The sequence below is a fragment of the Herpailurus yagouaroundi genome, unplaced genomic scaffold (assembly GCF_014898765.1).
Source record: "Herpailurus yagouaroundi ecotype Mexico unplaced genomic scaffold, PumYag 141, whole genome shotgun sequence".
In the NCBI taxonomy this organism is placed as follows: Eukaryota; Metazoa; Chordata; class Mammalia; order Carnivora; family Felidae; genus Herpailurus; species Herpailurus yagouaroundi.
The window spans coordinates 9,845,272-9,867,520 of record NW_024412396.1 but is presented as its reverse complement, the minus strand read 5'-3'; the positions used below and the strand labels follow the sequence as shown (position 1 = coordinate 9,867,520).

Genomic DNA, 22,249 nt, shown 5'->3' with positions numbered 1-22,249 from the left:
GAAACATAGTTCTTAATAATATGTGACCTAAGACCCCAGTTCATATACAAATAAAACATGGCAACATGGGTTACAAGTCCAATGCTGTCCATTAAACTGTAATAACAGTAAAGCAGACATGATAAAATAAGATGTACTATTTTTATCTTTTTGAAATTATACCTTGAGTGGTTGTGTGTATTCCATAGTGATAATTTTATTGGTAGTAGAGAAGAAAAAAAATTAATGCCATCAGTTTTACGTGCAATTTTCCTGCACAGCTTTAATTGTTAACATCTTTTCCTTATTATATCGTTAAATATTACTTTTGTCCTAATTTTCAGTCAAGAGGTTAGTAGCTATATTAACTTTCTTTAGAAGCTTATTAGCTCATTAAGAATGTTTCCTGTCAACCTAAGCACATAAAAACATACACTATGGTACTTAAAAGATTAAGCTTGTATATTATATTCATTCAAACATCGTTTAATGATCCAGGAAAACATCTTCAGCTGTTCATCTAGGATTTTACGTTGTATTCACGATGCGTTTATTTTCTATTTTCATCAAAAGATTCTGCTATGAATCCTGCTATTTGTAAACCCATTCATTCTAAAACATTGCATTTTTAGTCTAAGTCCCTTTCAAAGTTATCTTTCTCCCTCAACGCATCACCGTCAAGATCTAAAGTTTTTCACTATCCCTTCTCCCAAGAAAAAAATGAAAACATTCGTTCCTGCTCCTCCCCCCACCCCCACAACCCACCCCAGATAGGAAAGAAGAGGCGAGGCAAACTGGAACAAGTTGCGACGGGCGACCCAAAGCGCAGAATTAGCTAAATCCGGGCTCGAAACGGAGACCGGGATCAGTCACCATGTCCGGAAGGATCTGGGCTATCTGCCAAAAGAGAACGTCCCCAAAGCCTCAGAAACTGACTGGTGCTAAGAAACCAGAGAAAGAACGAGTGACAAGCACAGAAAGAGGCCCGACCCTCTGGGACATCCTGAAACACGCAAGGAATGCAAAAGCAACGTCAGGAATCCGGGACCGGCTGCGGCTGGCCAGAGCGCCCAGCCAGGTTAAAACCCAGCTCTGTAGGCAGGCATGCTGCTGAGACCCTTGGGTGGGGAAAGGCGCCCTGGGGGCTTGGTGACTGAGCGACGGAAATTGTTGGCAGCATGAGACCGGTTGGCTCCCAAAAGCGCGAGTGGTTCACGTTCCGGTACCCACACGGAGACACCCGGAGCAAGTCTGAGGGAGGGCCTAGGGGCGGGGCTAGAGCTCATACCCAGCCTCAAACGCCAACCCTTACTGAGTCTTCAGTACGCCTGCGTATGGTGAGACCGCACTCTATTTGGCTGCTGGGCGTGCGGCGGCAGCGGCGTTCTCTACCCGGCATGCTGCGCGGTTGTGACGGTCCTACGTCTATCCCCTTCCCAACCCAGCCCCCTCTCCCCCTCCCGCCGCGGCCCCCCCCTTTCCCTAAAGTGAGTGAGTGAGACGGACAGATGGAGGAGGGACTGTAATGGCGGCGACCGGCAGCTCCCTACTCTGACCCACGGCAAGCATACAGCACCGACCCCCTCCTCGCTCCTCTCCCAGCCGGCCTCCGCCCCGCCGCCAGCGCGGGGCCACCCTCCCCGGCCCTTCCCCCAGCCGTCGGCTTCTCGCCCTGCGCCCCGGCCGGGGCCCCACACACAATGGACGAGCTTGCCGGAGGCGGTGGTAGCGGCCCGGGGATGGCGGCCCCTCCACGGCAGCAGCAGGGACCTGGGGGGAACATGAGCCTTTCGCCAGGGGGGAATGGAGCGGCGGGCGGCGGGGGTCCTCCAGCCGCCGAGGGAGCGGGTCCCGCGTCAGGCCCGGAGCTGTCCCGGCCGCAGCAATACACTATCCCAGGGATCCTGCACTACATCCAGCATGAGTGGGCTCGGTTCGAGATGGAGCGGGCGCACTGGGAGGTGGAGCGGGCCGAACTGCAGGTACCTCGCTGGGGCGGTGTGCGGGACGGCTGCGGCGGCAGGGTTCCCGGTCGGGGGGGGGGTGGGGCCGGGACTCCCCTCCGTCCGAGCCCCGGGCCTTGGGAGGCCGAGGGGAACCTACCTGTGCAGCTCGGGGGGGGGGCGATACTCCTGCCTATGGTTCTGGCGACGGCTCTTCCGAGAGCCCCCCTCCCCCTTTCCCGCAGAAGCTTGTTCCCCAACCCTTCTTAGCTGCGCGGTGCGGGCTTCCTTGGGGCAGCCATTTTGACTTTTAGTATGGCGTCTGCGGGGGCTCCTCTGGAGGCGGCCTGCCGGGCCTCCGGGGCTTGGGACTAAACTCCTTTCTGTGGGATAGTCCGGCTTGGGGTTACTGGGCATTGAGGTGGTTTTTGATTGTGCCTGTTGAGATGGAGAACCCGAGGAAGGGGTTTGGGATGGACATTTCATTACCTTTTTCCTCATCACCCGCCCCCCCCCATCCGATTTGGCATTTTTGGCCCCCTCCCCCGGAGTTGGTACGCACTTGCCCCTTGACAGCCACGCTTCTTTCCAGGTCTTGCTGCATACTTGTGAAGTTTTCATTTCGTATCGCCAACTTTAGGTACCTTCTTACCTGGGATGCTGCCTTATTCACTTAGGTTCTCTTTTAGTTAGTTCTTCCTCAGTGACTGACTCATCTGTGCTTCCCTAAATTGAGTTTTTCTTTTTAGAGTACCCTTCAGCCGGCCTCCTCCTCCTCCATCCCCTTTATCCATAAAAAGCCAAACCAGAGTATCTCTGCTGTCTTTATGAAACGACTGAGAAAAGATTTAATACTAGCTTGAAGTAAAACGTACTTTACCACGTTACTAACACAGGGGAAGCAAAGTTAAATATCCTCAGGACCCTTAATAATTGAGCCTTATTTGATCTTTTTAAGGTGAAACTTTGATAGGCTGGTTAACTTTTGGAAGATGTTGGTAGCTGAAGCGCTCATGTCTTGAATTTCAGAACGGCTATATCTTTTTAAGAGGATTGTTCAACTCTTGGGTATTTGTGTTTATTTTTAAATCCCTTTCCAGGGCAAATTTAGGCTTAGAAGAAAAAAGCATGCATCTAAATAGTGTCGCACCTGTTCTTCAGACTGGTATATATTTAGAATGTAAGCAGTAGTGTTGGCTGATATATACGTCATATATGTTGGTGAATAGTTAGGAAAATGTAGTGTTTAAAGAAGGAAGATTGGATTAATTTAGAGTGTCTTCAAACAAATGTATATTACTTTAATTTTGAGTTAGTAAACTTTTATTGGACTCTACAAAGTTGTTGAAGCTAAACTTTTAAAAAAGTAAGGATGTTGGGATGCGGGTGGCTCAGTTGGCTAAGTGTCTGACTTCGACTCAGGTCAAGATCTTGCCATCTGTGAGTTTGAGCCCGAGCAGGGCTCTGTGCTGACAGCTCAGAGCCTGGAGCCTGCTTCGGATTCTGTGTCTCGCTCTCTCTGCGCTTCCAACGCGCGCTCTCTCTGTCTCTCTCTACCTCTCAAATATAAACTTAAAAAACATTTTTTTACAGGGTAAGGATGTTTCGGAGCGCCGTGGGTGGCTTAGTTAAGTGTCAGACTCTTGATCTCAGGGCAGATCGCGATCTCAGGGTCATCAGTTGAAGCCCCACTTGGGGCTCCACAGCCTGGAACCTACTTGAAAAACAAAAAAAAAGCATTGGTGTTTATATTTCTTGACTCTTTATCAAGTCTTCAAAAAAATTAATTACAAGTTAATACCTGTTAGTCAATTCAGTGTTTTAAAATTGTGCTTTGATATACTTTTGGACTTTTAAAAGTATAGTTTTCAAAAAGCTTAGGTAAGAATTGTCTGTTGTTTCTTTAAACTTGTGTATAATGTGGTTTAAGATGTCTGGGATTTATAGAGTTCTACTGATACACAACTTTTTACTATACTATGTTGCAAAGAATATTTTTGTGAAGATAGTGAGACAGTTATTTTTTAAAATTGCATTTACAAATGCACAAGGCCTGGACTCACTAAATAATACCTCACCAGTCCCTGGATACAGTGTCTATGACCTTTGCACTATGGTATGAAAGCTTGTATTCCCCCGCCCTAGAGGGTGAGACGTTTATTTTGCCCTGTAAGTACCTTGAAATATTGGATTTCAACACTTTGCAAGTTAACAATGCATTTATAAGCTCCGCTAATTTAAGTATCTGAAAAAATGTCTTATTTGTGTCTAAATTAATAAAATCTATAACTTAATGAGATCTATATTGTCTCCCTTAGCCCTTTCTTTCCCTTTTAGTTCTCTTTGCCAGTAATGGTAAAAAAATTTAAAAAAATTTTTTTTAACATTTATTCATTATTGAGAGATAGAGACTGAGCATGAGCAGGGGAGGGGCAGAGAGAGGGGGAGACACAGAATCCGAAGCAGGTTCCAGGCTCCAGGCTGTCAGCACACAGCCCGATGCGGGGCTCGAACTCACAAACCATGAGATCATGACCTGGGCCGAAGTTGGACGCCCAACCGACTAAGCCACCCAGGCACCCGTAAAAATCTTCTAAGATTCCTTTTCCTTGTTTGCTTTCCACTTGATGTGCTATTGGCATATTAGTCCTGATAAAGCCATTGTAATTTTTTTTTGTTTGCTTATTTTGAACAAATTCTACAGTGTTTCTAGACTCTTGTTTCCAGGGATTTTCATTATTTCACAGAGATTCTTTTGGAATAAAATGTTCGTGATTATATTTGTATGATTTTGTTCTTCATATTTCTCTAAAATGTTTTATTGGGTTCCTTAGTTAATTGGGTTTCAGGTTTGCTTCTGGAATACTGAATTTACTTTAGATAACTTCAGTCTTGAATAGGATTGCTTGTGAGAAGCACATTTAAAAATGTATGTGTTGGGGTGCCTGGGTGCCTCAGTTGGTTTAGTGTCTGACTTCTGCTCAGGTCATGATCTCACGGTTTGTGAGTTTGAGCCCGCATCCAGCTCTCTGCTGTCAGCACCAAACCCGCTTCTGTACCCCCTCTCTTGCCTCTGTCTTTCTCTCTGTCCCCCCTCTCTTGCCTCTCTCTTTCTCTGTGTCTCAAAAATAAATGTATGTGTCAAGGATTGCCTGGCTGGCTCAGTCGGTAGAGCATGCAACTCTTGATCTCAGGGTTGTAAGTTCAAGCCCCATGTTCGATGTAGAGATTACTTAAAAACTAAAATCTTTTTTTTCCTTTTTTTTTTTTTTTTTAATATTTTTACTATTTTTGAGACAGAGAGAGACAGGGCATGAGCCGGGGAGGGGCAGAGAGAGAAGGGCACACAGAATCCAAAGCAAGCTCCAGGCTCTGAGCTGTCAGCACAGAGCCCAACGCGGGGCTCGAACTCACGAACCGCGAGATCATGACCTGGGCCGAAGTCGGACACTTAACAACTGAGCCACCCAGGTGCCCCAAAAACTAAAATCTTAAAAAAAAAATGTGTCAAATAAAAAATTTATTAGAGTTTAGGTGAAGCATCACTGTATTTTGACTGTAAACTTAAACTTATTTTAAAGAATGATAATGTATAAGAAAGTTTAAATATCATTATTGTGTACAGCCTTGGGTCACTGTTGATGTATAGATGAAGTGACCAAAAAATGTTCAGTATTAGAACTATTCAATAACAAATATGACTAGGTTAAGGTAGTCCCAGTTTTGATGTAAAATTTCAATATGAAATCATATTTTCCCTGGCTTTGGAAAGGATTTTAAATTGGAACTTTGCAGTATGGTTCTGTTCTCTGTAAAAAGTGCTTTGGGTAAAGGTCTGTCCTAGCAACTTGGAACTAAAGTAGAGGATCATGTCTTTTTTTTTTTTTTTTTTTTTTTTCAACGTTTATTTATTTTTGGGACAGGGAGAGACAGAGCATGAACGGGGGAGGGGCAGAGAGAGAGGGAGACACAGAATCGGAAACAGGCTCCAGGCTCTGAGCCATCAGCCCAGAGCCCAGCGCAGGGCTCGAACTCACGGACCGCAAGATCGTGACCTGGCTGAAGTCGGACGCTCAACCGACTGCGCCACCCAGGCGCCCCGAGGATCATGTCTTAATAGTGCTATTTTATTCTTGTAATATTAACTTACATGGGATTCAGGTAAAGCTTGAGTAAAGGCTCTAGGACGATGATTCCTAAGTGAGGGTGCTAATCAGAATCACTTGTAAAACTTTTAAAACTATGCAGGTCCCCGCCTTATCTTCCAGACTTTTGGATTAATTTGGTCTAGGACTTGTAAAAGATAGACCGTTTGGGGATTTTGGCAATTCATGTTATGGAAAAACTATAACTGACATTTGATGAGCACTACAACCTTATGAGGTAGATATCATTCCTATTTTATAGGTGAGGTAAACTTAGGTGAAATAACTTTGCCAAGGTCACTCACCTATAAGGTATTGCAGCTGAGATTTGAACCTTGGTTTGTATGAATCCAAAGCCTGTTGTCTTATTACCACTTTTATAACCACTATATTATGTTGTCTTAACATTTTTTATAGAAAGGGAATCTGACTTGTAATTCTTTTTTTTTTTTTAATGTTTATTTATTTTTGAGAGACAGAGAGACAGCATGAGCTGGGGAGGGGCAGAGAGAGAGGGAGACACAGAATCCGAAGTAGGCTCCAGGCTCTGAGCAGTCAGCACAGAGCCCGACGCAGGGCTCGAATTCACAAACCGTGAGATCATGACCTGAGTCAAAGCCGGACGCTTAACCAACTGAGCCACCCAGGCACCCCTGTAATTCTTTATCCACCATTATGTGGTACACATTGGTACATTTCAACATAGTTTTATTGAACCTCAATTGTGTGCCAGTTGTAGTTTATGTATGTTGCAAATGTGTCCTCCTGTTTTTCTCTGTAATGGTATGTAATATATGTACTTATATACACCAAATGCTTGTTAGCTATAAAAATATGACATAGATAATGCATAGAAAATGTAGTCCAGGAGTTTGTGTTCTAAAACTATTATGCAACAAATGTAAAAAAAATTTTTTTAAGTTTATTTATTTATTTATTTTGAGAGAGGGAGAGAATCCCAAAGCAGGCTTTGTGCTGTCTGTCAGCACAGAGCCGGACATGGGGCTTGTTCTCACAAATTGTGAGATCATGACCTGAGCCTAAATCAAGAGTTGGATGGTTAATCTGAGCCACCCAGGAGTCCCAACAAATGTAAAACTTTTAATTAGTGTTTGTGTTTGCACATCCTGGCCTACAGATTTGTCATAACTTGACAGATGTTGCCACTTAAAGACCTTCGTAGGTAATTTGCTTGAGTTGCTTACAACTTTTTTTTTTTTTTTTTGAGAGGGAGAGGGTGGGAGAGAATAATCTTAAGCAGGCCCCACACCCTTCGAAGGGCTCAGTCTCACAACCTCATGACCCTGAGATCATGACCTGAGTGGAAATCAAGAGTCAGATGCTTAACCTGCTGAGCCACCAAGGCTCCCTTATTTCATTATTATTAATCTATGAAATTACGAAAATATGAACATTATCGTGGTTTTGTGTAAAGGCATTCCCTTTATTCTGAGAGTTTTAGGCTTCATAAATTTTCACTGTTAATGCAGTTCCCTATTTCAAATGATGGTGACAACAGAGGAAAAAAACTTTGATAGAATTAAGAGGACGCAACCTTATGTCATTTTCCCTGTTTTTGAAGTTCTTGCAAACAAAAAGTCTAGGGACCACTAATCTAGAATTCTCTCTACCTCTTTTTACCCCTCAACTCTGCTGTATAGTCGGCCCTTTTGCCTTACTCTCTCAAACCTGTCTGAACACCTTGTAGGATGTGGTTTTTTTTCTTTTGATGGTCAGCCTTCAAGTTGCCAAATCATGTGGCCTTTTTACAGACTTGATGCACTTAACCAGCACTTTTTGCTGTTGACTATTTCTTCTTTAAAATCCTTTTCTTTGGCTTCTACTATGTAATTCTCTAGTTTCCCTTTTGTCCACTTAAAACTTTTCTTCATGTTACCTCTCCATTGTTCCCAGTTATTCCCTGGGACTCTTGTTCTCTTAGTATATTGGCTGTATGTTTCATTCGGAATCAGATTTTCAGCTACTGCTTAGCTCTTACTATCTAACATCTTTTGGTTACTGTTTGCTGAGTGTTATTCCAGTGCTTCAGTATTAATTCCTTTAATCCTAAAACAACCCAGTGAGGTTGGCACAGTTTATTTCTTTTGTTGTTGGGTTTGAGGGGGTTGTGGGGGGGGGCACTAGAATATTGGGACGCAGAGGTTAATTAATGGGCCCGAGATCATGCAAGTAGCAGGCAGGCTGGACAGGCTGCCTTTACAAACAGTATTCTTACGACTACTAGATTTTTTTGGTTTGGTTTTCAGATGTCTCCTATTTCTAATTTCCTGTCTAACTTGTTACTTTAAAGTCAAAACTTTCAGGTGTGCCTGCATGGCCTGGGTCACTTAAGCATCTGATTCTTGATTTCAGCACCTCAGGTCATGATTTCAGTTGGTGAGTTTGAGCCCACATAGGGCTCCACTCTAACCAGGTAGAGCCTGCTTGGGATTGTCTGTCTGTCTGTCTCTCTCCCCCCCACCCTTCCCCTCTCTCCCTCCCTCCCCATCTCTCTCTCTCCCTCTTTCCTATGCATGCACATGCTCTCTCTGTCTCTCTCCCTCTCAAAATAAATAGACATTAAAAAAATAATAAATTTAATTATTCAGTTCATCTCAAATGCCTGCTTCTCCCTCCCCATACAACACACTTATTTTTACAACTTACTTATTCTCCTTTTCCTCTGTTAACATTTATCACCATCCTTGCCATCATTGAGTCTTGAGTTTTATTGATTCTATCTAGTGTAATTATTCAGTGAATATATTTGAGTGTTATTTTGTGCTAGGCACAAAATGATGTATGAAATAAGGACCTTTCCCTCATGAAGCTTGTATTCCAGAAATAATAAAATGTGATAAACCAGAAACTTACAGGATGGTGAGACAATAAATGATGATGGCAAATCTGTGTAGATAATGGACTTTCAGATAAACGGGTAACATTTACTGAGCAATTTCTATATGCCAAAAATTTAAATTCTTACTATGTTAGTTTATCTAATTGTTGTAAAGCCCCTAGAGGGTAAGAATACTTTTAGATCTGAAGTATGAGTACCTAACCATGGTATTTCAATTGGAAGGAAGTTCTAAAGCTGGAAGGAGCTTTGAAAGTGTGTTAACTGGATTGCAGTGATTCAAGGGCCTATCTAATATAGATTGTATTAATATGCTAAAAAAATTTTAATCTAGTAATTAATATTTTGGGATTTTAGTCTCCTTTGCATATATAATGAAAGTTGTGAAGCCTCTTTTAATTAAAAAAAAAAAAAAAAAAAGGACGGGTGAAAAATTTTGCATAGAATATCCCTGAAGCCTGATAACCACTGACCTGGGGAAATTATCCTGGTTTAATCTGTGATTTTCATATTTTCACTTCACTGTCTTCCTTCACGGTGTTCTCCTGCCTGAATTCTCTGAAATCTCCTACCAGTTTCCCTCCATCCACGCCCCTGTCTTAACAGTTTATTCTCTACATTGTAAATATGATTGTGTTGCATATACTCATTTTTTTATTATGGAAAGTTCTAAATATACACAAAAATAATATGGTACCTGTGATCTTCCACAGACTTGTCACTCATCTTAAACTTGACCAGTCTTATTTTACTTATACTTGTATCCACTCCTCCCCATCCTAGAGTATTTCTAGTAAATCTCCGTCATATAATTGCATCCATGAATATTTCAGTGTGTATCTAAAAGATAAGGACTTTAAAAGATAACTACACACCATTATTCGATTGGAACTCTCTCCATCTTTTTCTTGCCATTCTTTTTCTTTCTTTCTTTCTCTCTTTCTTCCTTTTTTTTTTTTTTTTTTAAAGAAATCAGGTGTTTGGTCCTTATAAAGGTTCCCAGAGTCTGCATTTTGCTGAGTCCTTCCCTATAGTATAGCTTAATATATTCTGTTCTGTTTGTTTTTCCTATAACATGGTTGGTTGGATCTAGGGGCTTGACTGGAAAGGGTTTATTTTCTTTCTGAGGGAAGGGGAGGGAGAGGGTAAGACTACACTGTTGAGAGTTAGTTATGTTTTATGTTAGCAGGCTGTTGTTAGTGCTTAGGAACATTCTCTCCGTAGGGCCACTCTTAGATTTTAAAAAAGTTGTTTAGAAATTGAGATATAATTCATGTAACATAAAATTTACCCTTTATGGAATGTACATTTTGTGGATGTTAGTATATGTTATGTGGTATACACTATGTTGTGTAGTCGTCGTCATTGTTTTATTTTAGAATATTTTCATCATTCCACAAAGAAACTGCACCTATTAGCAGTTAGTCCCAATGCCCTTCCCCTCCCCCAGCAACCACTACTTTCTGTCTCTGTGAAAGAAATAATACTTTCCGTCTCTATGGGTTTGCCTACTGTGGATATTGCATACTACCACTAATAGGATTCCATATCATACAATATGTGGCTTTTTGTGACTTTCACTTAAGACAATGTTTTCAAGGTTCACGTTGTGGCATGTAGCAGTACTTTTTTCCTTTTTATGGTTGGATAATACTCTGTTGTGTGGATATACCAAATTTTGTCCATCAGTTGGTAGACATTTGGGTGTTTCTACATTTTGGCTGTCATGAATAATGCTGCTGTTTCCATTTGTGCACAGGTTTTTGTGTAAACTTACATTTCCAACTCCTTGGTATATACTTAGGAGTGTCATTGCTGGCTCATGTTCAACTTTTTTGAGGAATTTTATGTTTAACTTTTTGAGGAACTACCAAACTATTTTCCAAAATGACTGCACCATTTTACTTTCCCACCAGCAATGCAGGAGGGTTCCACCCTTACTTTTTTTTTTTTTTTTTAATTTTGAAGTTTGTTTGTTTTAAGTAATCTTTACCCTAGGGTGGGGCTTGAACTCAAGAGCCACATGCTTTTCAGACTGATCCAGCCATGTGCCCCTTTTTTAACTTTGAAATGTATTTTTTTAATCATTTTTTTCTTTTTACAAAATGCGTTTTCCCTTGAGTTTATTTAATTTTCTTTTGATTTCAAATTTTTTCTTCCTCTATCCTTTCTCATTCACTATTTCTTAGAGCAATTTTAGGTTTACAGCAAAATTTGGGGGGAAAATACACTTTTCAACCTCTTCCCCATCGATAGTCCCACTATTTTGGTATATTTGTTATAACCGGTGAACCACCATTGACCCATCATTATCAGCCAGTCTATAGTTTATATTAAGGTTCACCCTTTGTATTGTATGTTCTTTGGTTTTTAACAAATGTATAATGACCTGTATCTACCTTTATAGTATACAAAATAGATTCACTGCCCTAAAAATACCATGTGTTCCACCTATTTCTTCTCTCTCCCCAAACCCTGGGCAGCTAGCTAGTGCTCTTTTACTGTCTTCCATAGTTTTGCTTTCTCCAGAATGTCAGTTCACTCAGCAATGTTCAAGATTCCTTCTTAAATGTCTTTTTGTGGCTTGATCTTTTTATTTAGTGCTGAATAATATTTCATTGTATATATGTACTGCACTTTCTTTGTCCACCAATTTTTTTTAAAGATTTCATTTTTTAAAATTTAAATGTTTTTATTTTTGAGAGAGCATGCATGAGGTGGGGAGGGACATAGAGAGGGTGATCGAGAATCTGAAGTAGGCTCTTTGCTGATAGCAGAGATCTGGATGAGTGGCTCAAACTCATGAACTGTGAGATCATGACCTGAGCCAAAGTTGGATGCTTAACCAACTGAGCCACCCAGGCACCCCTGAATATTTCATTTTTAAGTAATTTCTTCACCCAAAGTGGGGCTTGAACTTGAAACCCTGAGAGCAAAGTCGCATGCTCCACTCTCTGAGCCAGCCAGTCACCCCTGTCCACCTATTGAAGGACCTTATTGCTGCTTCCAAGATTTGGCAATTATGAAGTGACATTCATGTAGAGGTTTTTGTGTGCACATAAGTTTTCAGGTTATGTAGGTAAATAACAGGGAGCTTACTTGCTGAATTATATGATAAAGGTATGTTTAGTTTTTTAAGAAACTGCCTAATAGTCTTTCAAAGTGACTGTACCATTTTGCATTCCCACCAGCAATGAATGAGAAATCTTTTCTTTTTTTAAGTTTATTTATTTATTATGAGAGCTCACAGGAGTGGGGGAGGGAGAGAGAGAATCCCAAGCAGACTCTGCACTGTCAGCACAAAGCCTAACATGGGGCTCGAACTCAGGAAGCATGAACCACGAACTGTGAGATCATGAACTGAACCGAAATCAAAGAGTTGGATGCTTAACCAGCTGAGGTGCCACTATGAATGAGAATTCTTGTTGTGCCGCATCTTTGTCAGCATTTGATGTTGTCATGTTTTGGATTTTAGACATTCTAATAGGTGTGTAGTGGTATCTTGCTTTAATTTGCAGTTCCCTAATGACACAATGTTGAGCATCTTTTCATATGTTTTCTTTGCCATCTTTATATCTTCTTTGGTGAGGTGTCTTTTCAGATCTTTTGCCTATTTTTAAATTGTATTCTCTATTTTCCTCTCTCCTGTCATTTACTTTGGTTTTGGTTGGAATGATGTTGGGCGTTGTTTCTAGTCATTTATGAATAATTGTTCAGTAAACGGCAGCCACACTATTATTTAGAACATTTAGTATATATTTATTTTAAAAGGTTTTTTAGTGGTTTAGTGTAAAAGAATGACTAATTGTTAATAGCACTTTGCCATTGACTCAAGAGCTACCAAAGGTAATGATTAAATATACTTTATCTGGAGATACTTCTAAAGTCTCTAATTGTACAAGAGTGGGACTTATGGTGGCTCCCAAACCTAGTTAATGATCATAATCACTTGGGATCCTTTAAAAGCACAGATTCCTATATTCCATTCCTCGTCATTGTGATTAAGGAATCTGAGGTGGAATCTGGGTTTTTGAAATGTATACCTGGTAACTTTGAGTATCAGCCAGATTTAGGAACCTGAATGATAAAAGGTTATTAATGATTGGGTATAGTCCATTTCTCCATCTGCTTTCTCTTCAAAATCCTCATTCCTTCTATTGGTATTAAATTTTTTTTTAATGTTTGTATATTAACATTAATGTTGAGAGAGAGAGACAGAGTGTGAGTGGGGAAGGGGTAGAGAGAAAAAGACACAGAATCCAAAGCAGGTTCCAGGCTCTGAGCTATAAGCACAGAGGCCGATGCGGGCCTTGAACCCCACGGACTGTGAGATCATGACCTGAGCTGAAGTCAGACACTTAACCAACTGAGCCACCCAGGTGCCCCGTAAATTTTTTTCTTTAATGTTTATTTTTGAGAGAAAGAGAGACCGGGTGCAAGTTGGGGAGGGGCAGAGAGAGGGAGACACAGAATCCAAAGCAGGCTCCAGGCTCTGAGCTGTCAGCACAGAGCTACGTGGGGCTCGAACCCACGAACCGTGAGATCGTGGACCTGAGCCAAAGTTGGGTGCTCAACCGACTGAACCACCCAGGTGCCCCTCTCCTATTGGTATTTTATAAACTTTAGCAATGTGTTTATTGCTCCCTTCTTTGCACTCAAAGTGACTTGCATATGTATACTTACATTGTTGCACTTTTATTTTTATTGTTAATATTTTACTTTTCTGCTTTCTAGTACATTGAAGCCACTCACTAACAGGAATTAATATTTGATTTGATTGAATTTGATTGAAACATACCATGGTGTTTGATTACATAGATGAAAACTTTACATGTCCATAAAAAGAACTATTAGTGATAATACCTGCTAACATTTAATCAGTTTTCTGTGTGTTGGGAATCATTCTAATTTTCATACCATACCTAAATCATAGATACAGTTATTTCCATTTTAGAGAGAAGGAAACATGGGCAAGAGGTTAAATAACTTGCTCACCATAAAATAGTATAGGTAATGAAGTCAGAAGCTGACAAGTTGATTTTGAACAGTATGTTACACTCTTTTAAGTTGATACCAGTACTTGGTGTTCCTTGGGACCACCTAAGTGGTGAAGAATTGTAAGCAAATGACTAATGGATAGGCTCAGTGTGACAAGGTCTAAAAAATAGTGTAACTAGAGCAATTATAATTGTGTAGTGAAATTTTGGATCACCTTCAGATAGAGTTTGTAAAAAAGATCTTTAAAATTCTTACTGAACAATTTCAAACTTTTTTTTTTTTTTTTTTTTTTTTTTAATAAGGAGTGGTTCAAAATTAAGTCTTGTACTTATCATAAGCCTCTCCACCCTTGGACGCACATTAGTAACCACTTTTATTAGTACTATATGTATCCTTCCCATTTTCTTTATGCAAATAGACAAAAGCAAATATACACTACCCTATTTTTCACTTTTTGATTTAATATTTCTTGGAAATCATTCTATATTTTTTAGTAGAGAGTATTCTCACTTTTTTCTAACAGCTGCATAGTATTCTACTATGTGGACTAGCCAGTTGATTTAACTACAGTACTTTGCTATTGCTGGATGTTTGTGTTAAATTTTCCCATAGCATTTATAGCTATATTCTTCTTAAATGTGTGTGCAACCAGCATTGCTGCCTCAAAATAAATTCTATTGTAAAATTAAAATTTTTTTATTGCTTTGTTATTTCATGTTTGCATTTAAATCTGAATTTAAATTAGAAGTCATGAATAGTTTAGCTTTGAAAACTGTTAACCAGAGGTTGGTTCATTTAAACTGTAAGTCTGTTACTGAAATCTTGAAGAATGGAGAAAGGCAAAACAAAGAAGATGATAAAATAGAAAAAATGGGGGTGGGGTAAATGGGAAGAGGATATAGGGAAATGATAGAGAAACAGTGGGTGAGTATAATAATATGCAACTAATAGTTGTCTCAGGTAATAAAATAATTTTAGAGTGGCTTAGACTAACATTTGTTGGTTTTTTTCTAGAGCTTTAAAAAGTGGACTGGACTTTCTCCATAAAATTATATTTAAAAAGGAGGTGGGGATGGGATTGGAATTCTAGAAAATCAGTGCTTATGAATCTTTATGCTTCATGTATATCACTACATCCAGGTCATTTGCTTCCTAACCTTTAATGTAATTTATAATTTTAGACTTGTTTGCTTGTTTTCCCCCTTAAGATTGATTGTAAACTGAGAGGAAGAGTCTACTTTTTTTTTTAAACATATATATATACACATACACACCTATACCTAATGTGACAGTAAAGGACCTGGCACGTAATAGGTATTTGCTAAATATTTGTTAAATGAGTGAAGTTGGGGCACTTGGCTAGCTCAGTCAGTAGAGCATGCGACTCTTGATCTCAGGGTCTTGAGTTAGAGCCCCACGTTGAGTGTAGAGTTTACTTAAAACAAATTATAAATGAGTGAAGTTAAGCTGTTAGATATGAGAAGCTGAATGGTAATTTTTGTAGTATATAATAGGAGAAAAAGCCCACAAGTTGGAAATAACATCTCAATAGTAAATTACTATTCTTCCCTTGACCTCTCATTTGCTACTGGAATGAAACCAAGCTTTGTTTTTTATTAATAAGGTATTCAAAATTATTTATTCCCTTCTTCCCCTCCTGGGAAATGGAGTATAAAAGAAATCACAACATAATTAAAATTAATCTCTGGGATTAATGCGAGGGTGGAGGTTGGGTCAAATTACTTTTTCCTTAGAAAATGATAATGATTTTTATGAAGAATGTTTAATGACTACTCAATGCTTCTAATAAACTAAAAATAAGAGTTCCATATTATATGCTAAATCAGCTTTATAAAGAATATGTTGAAAAATATAGTACAAGTATTTAAGAAACCTTTATGATTTTGGGGTGATGGGATTATTGGCAACTTTTCTGTTTTCCTTATTTAAAAAAAAGACACAGCAAATATTGCAGAATAGATATTTTCTTCTATTAAAATTGGTATTTCACATATGGATTTTTTTTTAAGTTTATTTATTTATTTTGAAAGAGATGTGGGAGGGGTGGAGATAAAGAGAATCCCAAGCAGGCCCCCGCACTGTCAGTGCAGAGCCCTGTGTGGGGCTCGAGCCCAGTAACCAAGCTGAAACCAAGAGTCAGACACTTTACCAACTGAACCACCCAGGCGCCCCAGAAATGGATTGTTTCTTTATATCTATATGGTTATTGTTGAAAAATACTTAATCATAAAACAGCAAGCTGAACTTACTAGTTTATTTTTTTTTTTTCCCTTAAAGTAAGCTGTATGCCCAATCTTGGGCTTGAACTCGCAACCCCAAGATCAAGAATCACATGTTCTACCCACTGAGCCAACCAGGTGCCCCTGAACTTACTAGTATTTTTAATGAATTTGTGTTCTAGTTTATCTTTTCCCTATTCCTTTTTTTTTTTTACTGATTTCTTTAAAAACTGATAGATACCCTCTATTTCTTCTTAAGATTTTATTTTACAATTAAAATTTTTGTTTTGTGGCTGCATTTAGTTGCTTTTAATTTATTTTGTAATTTTTTGTGTTTTTAATATTTACTGTTGAAATAATAAATTTATATGAAAATCAAACTACCGGAATGTCAAAGATAGTGACTTTTTTGCTAATTTTACTTTTCTAGTAACAACACTGGTGTCTTTTTGGGTATCATTTCAGAACTTTTTTCTTTTCTTTTTTTTTTTTAAGATTTTTAAGTAATCTCTACACCCAACATGGGGCTTAAACTTAACAACCCCAAGAACAAGAATCACATGTTTTACTTACTGAGCCTGCCAGGCACCTCCCCCAGAACTTTTTCTGTACATACACAACAGTGATTCTTAACTGGGGTCGGGGGCAGGGGAGGGGGGCAGTTTTGCTCCCATGGTATGTTTCACAGTGTCTGGAGACATTTTTGGTTATCACAACCAGAGAGGGGGTGTTACTGACATCTAGTGGATACAGGTTAGGGATGTTGTTAAACATGCACAGGACAGTCCTCTATCCCCCCAAATAAAAAAAATTATGTTGTCCATATGTCAATAATGCTGAAATTAAAAGAAACTGATGTACAGGTAACTGTATATGTGTGATTATATAGATCATCTCCATTCATTTCCAGTGCTTAGAAAAATGCCTGGTAATGGTATTGTTGAGTGAGTATATTAGTTCAAAAAAACCTCAGACTATAATTTATCATAAATATTGTACCACCTCAGTATGCATAAATCTCCCTAATTTTTAATAGTACAAAATGTATGAATATAAACACTGTCATTTCTCAATTTTGCTTAGAAACACATGAAATACTAGAATGCTTATGGTCAAAATAGTTTGTCCTCTCCCCATCCTGTCCTCTAATCGAGCTTTCCAGAAACAATCACTGTCAACTGATATTTACTTATTCTTAAATAGTAGAAATCTGAAACTACTGTCTCTGACAATATCTTACATTATCTTCCAACCTCTTGTAGAAGAGGATTTATCACACCCCTTTTGTCTTCTTTCATTATTCAATATAGGTAATAAAATTAGTTAAATCATTAGATTTTACATTATTATTACCATGTAAATAATAGTGAATCAAGTGAATACTGTGACTACTTTCCCTTTTTTGTACATTTTTTTTGTTTTTCTCAGAGTTATGTGCCTCTTTTTATTTCGTTTTCTGTGTATTTGTTGCTGTTTTTCCAGAAGATCTTAGAAAGCTGTAAGGGTTTTCAAATTCTTGGTTAAGAGTGCATCATACTATCTATCAGTTTTGCTGCTTGTATGGAGGGAGAGGAGTGGAGAGAACTGTCTATCCCATTGCTCTGATCTAGACTTTTTCTTTTCTTTTTTTTTTTAATGTTTATTCATTTTTGAGAGAGAGATACAGAGTGCAAGAGGGAGAGGAGCAGAGAGACAGACAGAACCTGAAGCATGCTTCAGACTCTGAGCTGTCAGCACAGAGCCTGATGTGGGGCTCAAACTCATGAATGCTGAGATCATGATCTGAACTAAAGTCTGACACCTAACTGACTGAGCCACCCAAGTGCCCCATAGACTTTTTCTTTCTCTCTCTCTTTTTTTAAAAATATTTATTTATTTTAAGAGAGAGAGAGCAAGAGAGCATGGGGGGAGGGGCTGAGAGAGAGAAGGAGAGAGAGAATTCCAAGCAGGCTCCTTACTGTCAGTGCAGATGAGTTCGTGGGGGCTGGATCTCACCGAGCTGTGAGATCATGACCTGAGCTGAAATCAGGAGTCCGTATGTGCTGAGCCTGCTTTAGATTCTTTGTTTCCCTCTCTGTCTGCTACCCCCGCCCTTGATGTCTCTCTCTCTGAAAAATAAGTAAAACATTAAAAAAAAAAAAAAAAAAAGGGGCAGCTGGGTGGCTTAGTCGGTTAAGTGTCCAACTACTGCTCAGGTCACAATCTCATGGCTCGTCAGTTTGAGCCCCGAGAGTTTGAGCCCCAAGTCAGGCTTTGTGCTGACAGCCTGGAGCCTGCTTTGGGTTCTATCTCCGTCTCTCTCTGTCCCTCTCCAGCTTGCACGCACACTCTCTCTTTCTCTCTCTCTCTCTCAAATATAAACATTAAAAGACATTTTGTAATTAAAAAAAAGTCAAGAGTGAGAAGCTTAAGGGCCTGAGCCACCCAGGTTTCCCTGATTTAGACTTGTTATTAAAATTTGATACAGAGTGGGTATTCTGAAACTTCTGTGGGATGCTCTGTTTGTTTCAGAGTTGCTATTCTGAAACTTGTGTCCACTCTTCAGCAGTTCGGAATCCCAACCGCCAACCCCCCTCCCCCTTTTTTTTACTGGATCCCATTCCAGCTTTTTTCCTGGCTGAGTTCTTCATTTTGCTGAAATTGTTACCTGATTGATTCTTGAATAAAGTTACATAGGAGGTACATTTTAGCGACTTGTAACTTTTTAAAATGTCTATTTTAGTCTTACACTTGATTGGTAATTTGGCTCAAAGTAAATTTCCATCAACATTTGGAGTATATTTTCTTTGAACTTTCAGTATTGCTTTTACAGAATTTGGTGGATCTTATTCTGGATCTTTTTTAATGCTTGGCTTGAATTTTTCTCTCGGTATCTTTGTTTTATCCTGGTGTTAATAAATTTCATGAAAGTGCATATTGTGTCAGGCAATGAGCGTATTCGAAGTCTTTTTGAATAGAGGGCACTGTAGGCATTTTTGTAGTTACTACTTTTGAGTTACACTATATTATGCTTGTAGGGATTTGAGCACCCTGCCTCCGAGACACTAAATAAATACTAGTATAACCCAGTAGTTATTGGGACAACTAGAAATGTCCCCTGACATTTCAAACACCCCCCTATAAGGGCAGCAGTACTAATCTTTTTTGAGAAGTGTTAATTTAATCCCAAGTCATTAGGGCACATGTTTTGTTGATTATGGACATGCTTGACTTAAAATTTTTCTTCTGTCTCGTGTTTTGTTGTTTTTTTTTCCTTTTGGTCTGTTTTCTGAGATATATTCTTCCAACTCTATTTTTCAGTCTAGTGTCTTAAATTTTTATAAAGCATTTTCTTGGAGCACCTGGGTGGTTCAGTCCCTTAAACATCAAACTCTTGATTTCAGCTCACGTCATTATCTCCTGGTTCCTGAGATGGAGCCCAGCATTGGGCTCTGCCCTGACACCGTGGAGCCTGCTTGAGATTCTCTCTCTGCCTCTCCCCCACACATGCATGTATGTGCTTTTTCTCTCACTCTCTCTATATATTATACTTATATTACATTATATTATATTATATTATGTTATATTAACAAAAAAATAAAAAACATTTTCTTGTTTGAACTTTTACAAGAATGGTATTCTGGTTTTTTTTTAATGGATTTTTTTTCTGGCATAGTGGATTTTCTGTTTTGAAGCATTCTTTACCTATTATTGATGGTTTCCTTCAATTTCATTTTTATTTTGCCTCCCCATCTTCAGTATATCATGCTTTCCTCAAATATTGGTGACCATTGACTGTCTATTCATGCTTAAGAGTGAGATACTATAAGGCTAGATGGTACTATGAGATTTTTGTTTTGTCCCTTTTCTTAAAACTTATTTTTATTTCCATTCTTCAGAAAGGTCTACCTAATATTTGTTTTTAAAACTCAACGACAGTGACTTTTAATTTGCTTTAGCCTTACAATAAGTTTGTTTTCTTAAATCTTTAGTTACTTATAATTGGTTCTCTGAGCTTATAATTCTCTGACTTTTCCAGATAACTTCTTTGCAGACTTCTAATGGTCTCAAATGTCCATCATTGTGATTTTGAAATTTTAACTATATGGAAGTAGAATTTATCATTCTTGTGCTACATTTTGTTTTGAGCCTACTTGCAGGATAATATTCTGTCTCTGCTGTACTTTTTTAGAGTCTGTTTTTCTTCAAGTCTTCTATTAGTTCTTTCTGGAATTATGTTTTTTTTATATCTATATCTTCCATTAGTAGATGGTCACTTTCTCCCTAGGTTTTTATTATTTCCACTTTACCAGTCTTATGTAAACTTAAGTCCTTGACTGTCCTTTAGTTATTCTTTAGCCATATACTCCATCTTTCTGGTTAGTAGGGTCTTTGTGTTCTACACTGTTTTCACAGTTTCTGGTGTCCTTAAATCCTAGTTTTTGCAAACCAAGTTCAATTTCTTTTTTAAAGTTCCCTTCTCAAAGGCAGTGACTATCTCAAACCTTTAGCTTCTGTTGTGCTAACTGGTATAAACAAACATATGGCATGTAGTACAGATGATTTAAATTCAGTTTCTAAAGAAAGTGGTTTTTTTCTTTAAAAGTAACAGTATGTCATTTTTATTGTCCTTTAATACATAATATACTATAATTGACTTTCCCCTCTGTTTATAAAATTGTAAGATACAAATACAGAACTTACCATCTTAACCATTTTTAAGTATACACTTCAGTATTGGGCAACCATTACCACAATCCATGTCCAGAACTCTTTTCATCTTGCAAAACTGAAACCCTATGCACGTTAAATGATAACTGCCCATTCCCTGCAGTCCTTGGAAACCACCTTTCTACTATCTCAAGGAATTTGACTACCCTAGGTACCTCATGTAACTGAAATAATTCATTTTTGTCTCTTTCATGACTGCTTTATTTTACTTATCATTATCTCCTCAAGGTTCACCCATGTAACATATGTCAAAATTACCTTCTTTTTCAAGGCTGAATAATATATTCCATTGTATACATATACCACAGTTTGCTTATCCATTTATCTGTTGATGGATACTTGGGTTGCTTATACCTTTTAGCTATTATGAATGATGCTGCTAAAACATGAGTGTACAAATATGTCTTCAAGACTCAGCTTTACTTCTTTTGGTATAATTGACTCTTACTTGATAATAAAATTGATAAATTCAATACTTACAGGTAATAGACTTTTTCTCATCTAATGTTCTTTTCAAAATCTGAATTCAAGGCATTTACGTATTTTTGTTGATTTTTTTAAAAGTTCAAACTTTTTTTTTAAGTTGTAAGACTGGCAGATTTACATGAAATCATGTGACTGCTGATTTAGACAACAGTGCCTAAATCAAACCTATCAGAATTTGAATCTGATATAGAAATTTTCAGCAGAAGCATGCCAGGCAGCTAGTTACTGTCTGTAAATTTTCAGTTGTTCCACCTTCCCCTCTAACTCAGCAGATGTCTTTAACAGAGAAAATAGAAACCCATCAGATGGGGAGTTGTTTATATTCCTGCTACCAAATCTACAAATTGTAGATGTGCGCTTAGGCTTCTCTTAAAATGGGACACATTTCTTAAAAGGCTGATCTCTACCGATTGTTCATTTGTTTATTCAGTCATTGGCTGTTTACTAAGCACCTACTCAATAGGTGTGTGTCTGGGTTTAAAGCTATAAACAAAACAAAATAAAAATTAAAAATAAAAATAAAAATAATAAAATATAAAATAAAGTTTTTGTCCTCTTGAAGCTTTGATTCTGTTGCGTAGAGAAAGTAAAGGTTGTCATGTGGTAAGTGCTGTAGAGGGAGATAAAGCAGAGAAGTGTGATTTACTTATTAAGGAATGGATTTGTGTCTAAGAGATTACTATTTAAACAGGGAAAAAACCTCACTGCTGAACGTTAGATATCTTTTGTTCCTCTCTTCCTTTAGTATTGTCTACTTTTCTGTAAGGTACTTTTTGGTATACCATTTTTATTTATTTGTGTACCATTTTAATTTGTTCTTTTACTTGGTTTTTTGAGTTACTTTGTGAGTGGTTAGACTGAGGATTACAGTTCACATTTTATCAAGTTTAT

General features: G+C 38.5%; 2 protein-coding genes across 7 annotated transcripts in view; one reads left to right on the top strand and one right to left on the bottom strand.

Annotated features, from left to right (window-relative positions):
• AP4S1 (adaptor related protein complex 4 subunit sigma 1) overlaps positions 1-2,626 on the bottom strand; it is a 50,135-nt gene extending 47,509 nt beyond the window's left edge. Inside the window, exon 1 of one of the 4 annotated variants that reach the window (XM_040476871.1) lies at positions 2,575-2,626. The gene's annotated coding sequence lies outside the window, so the exon portion shown is untranslated. The other 3 variants (XM_040476872.1, XM_040476874.1, XM_040476869.1) reach the window with 3 other exon arrangements.
• The window catches only part of STRN3 (striatin 3), a 106,168-nt gene continuing 85,396 nt past the window's right edge, over positions 1,478-22,249 (top strand). The window contains exon 1 of one of the 3 annotated variants that reach the window (XM_040476868.1): positions 1,478-1,961. In XM_040476868.1, coding sequence (XP_040332802.1) covers positions 1,680-1,961 — 282 coding nt within the window. In that variant the 5' untranslated portion in view covers positions 1,478-1,679. The remainder of the gene's footprint in view (positions 1,962-22,249) is intronic. The other 2 variants (XM_040476865.1, XM_040476866.1) reach the window with 2 other exon arrangements.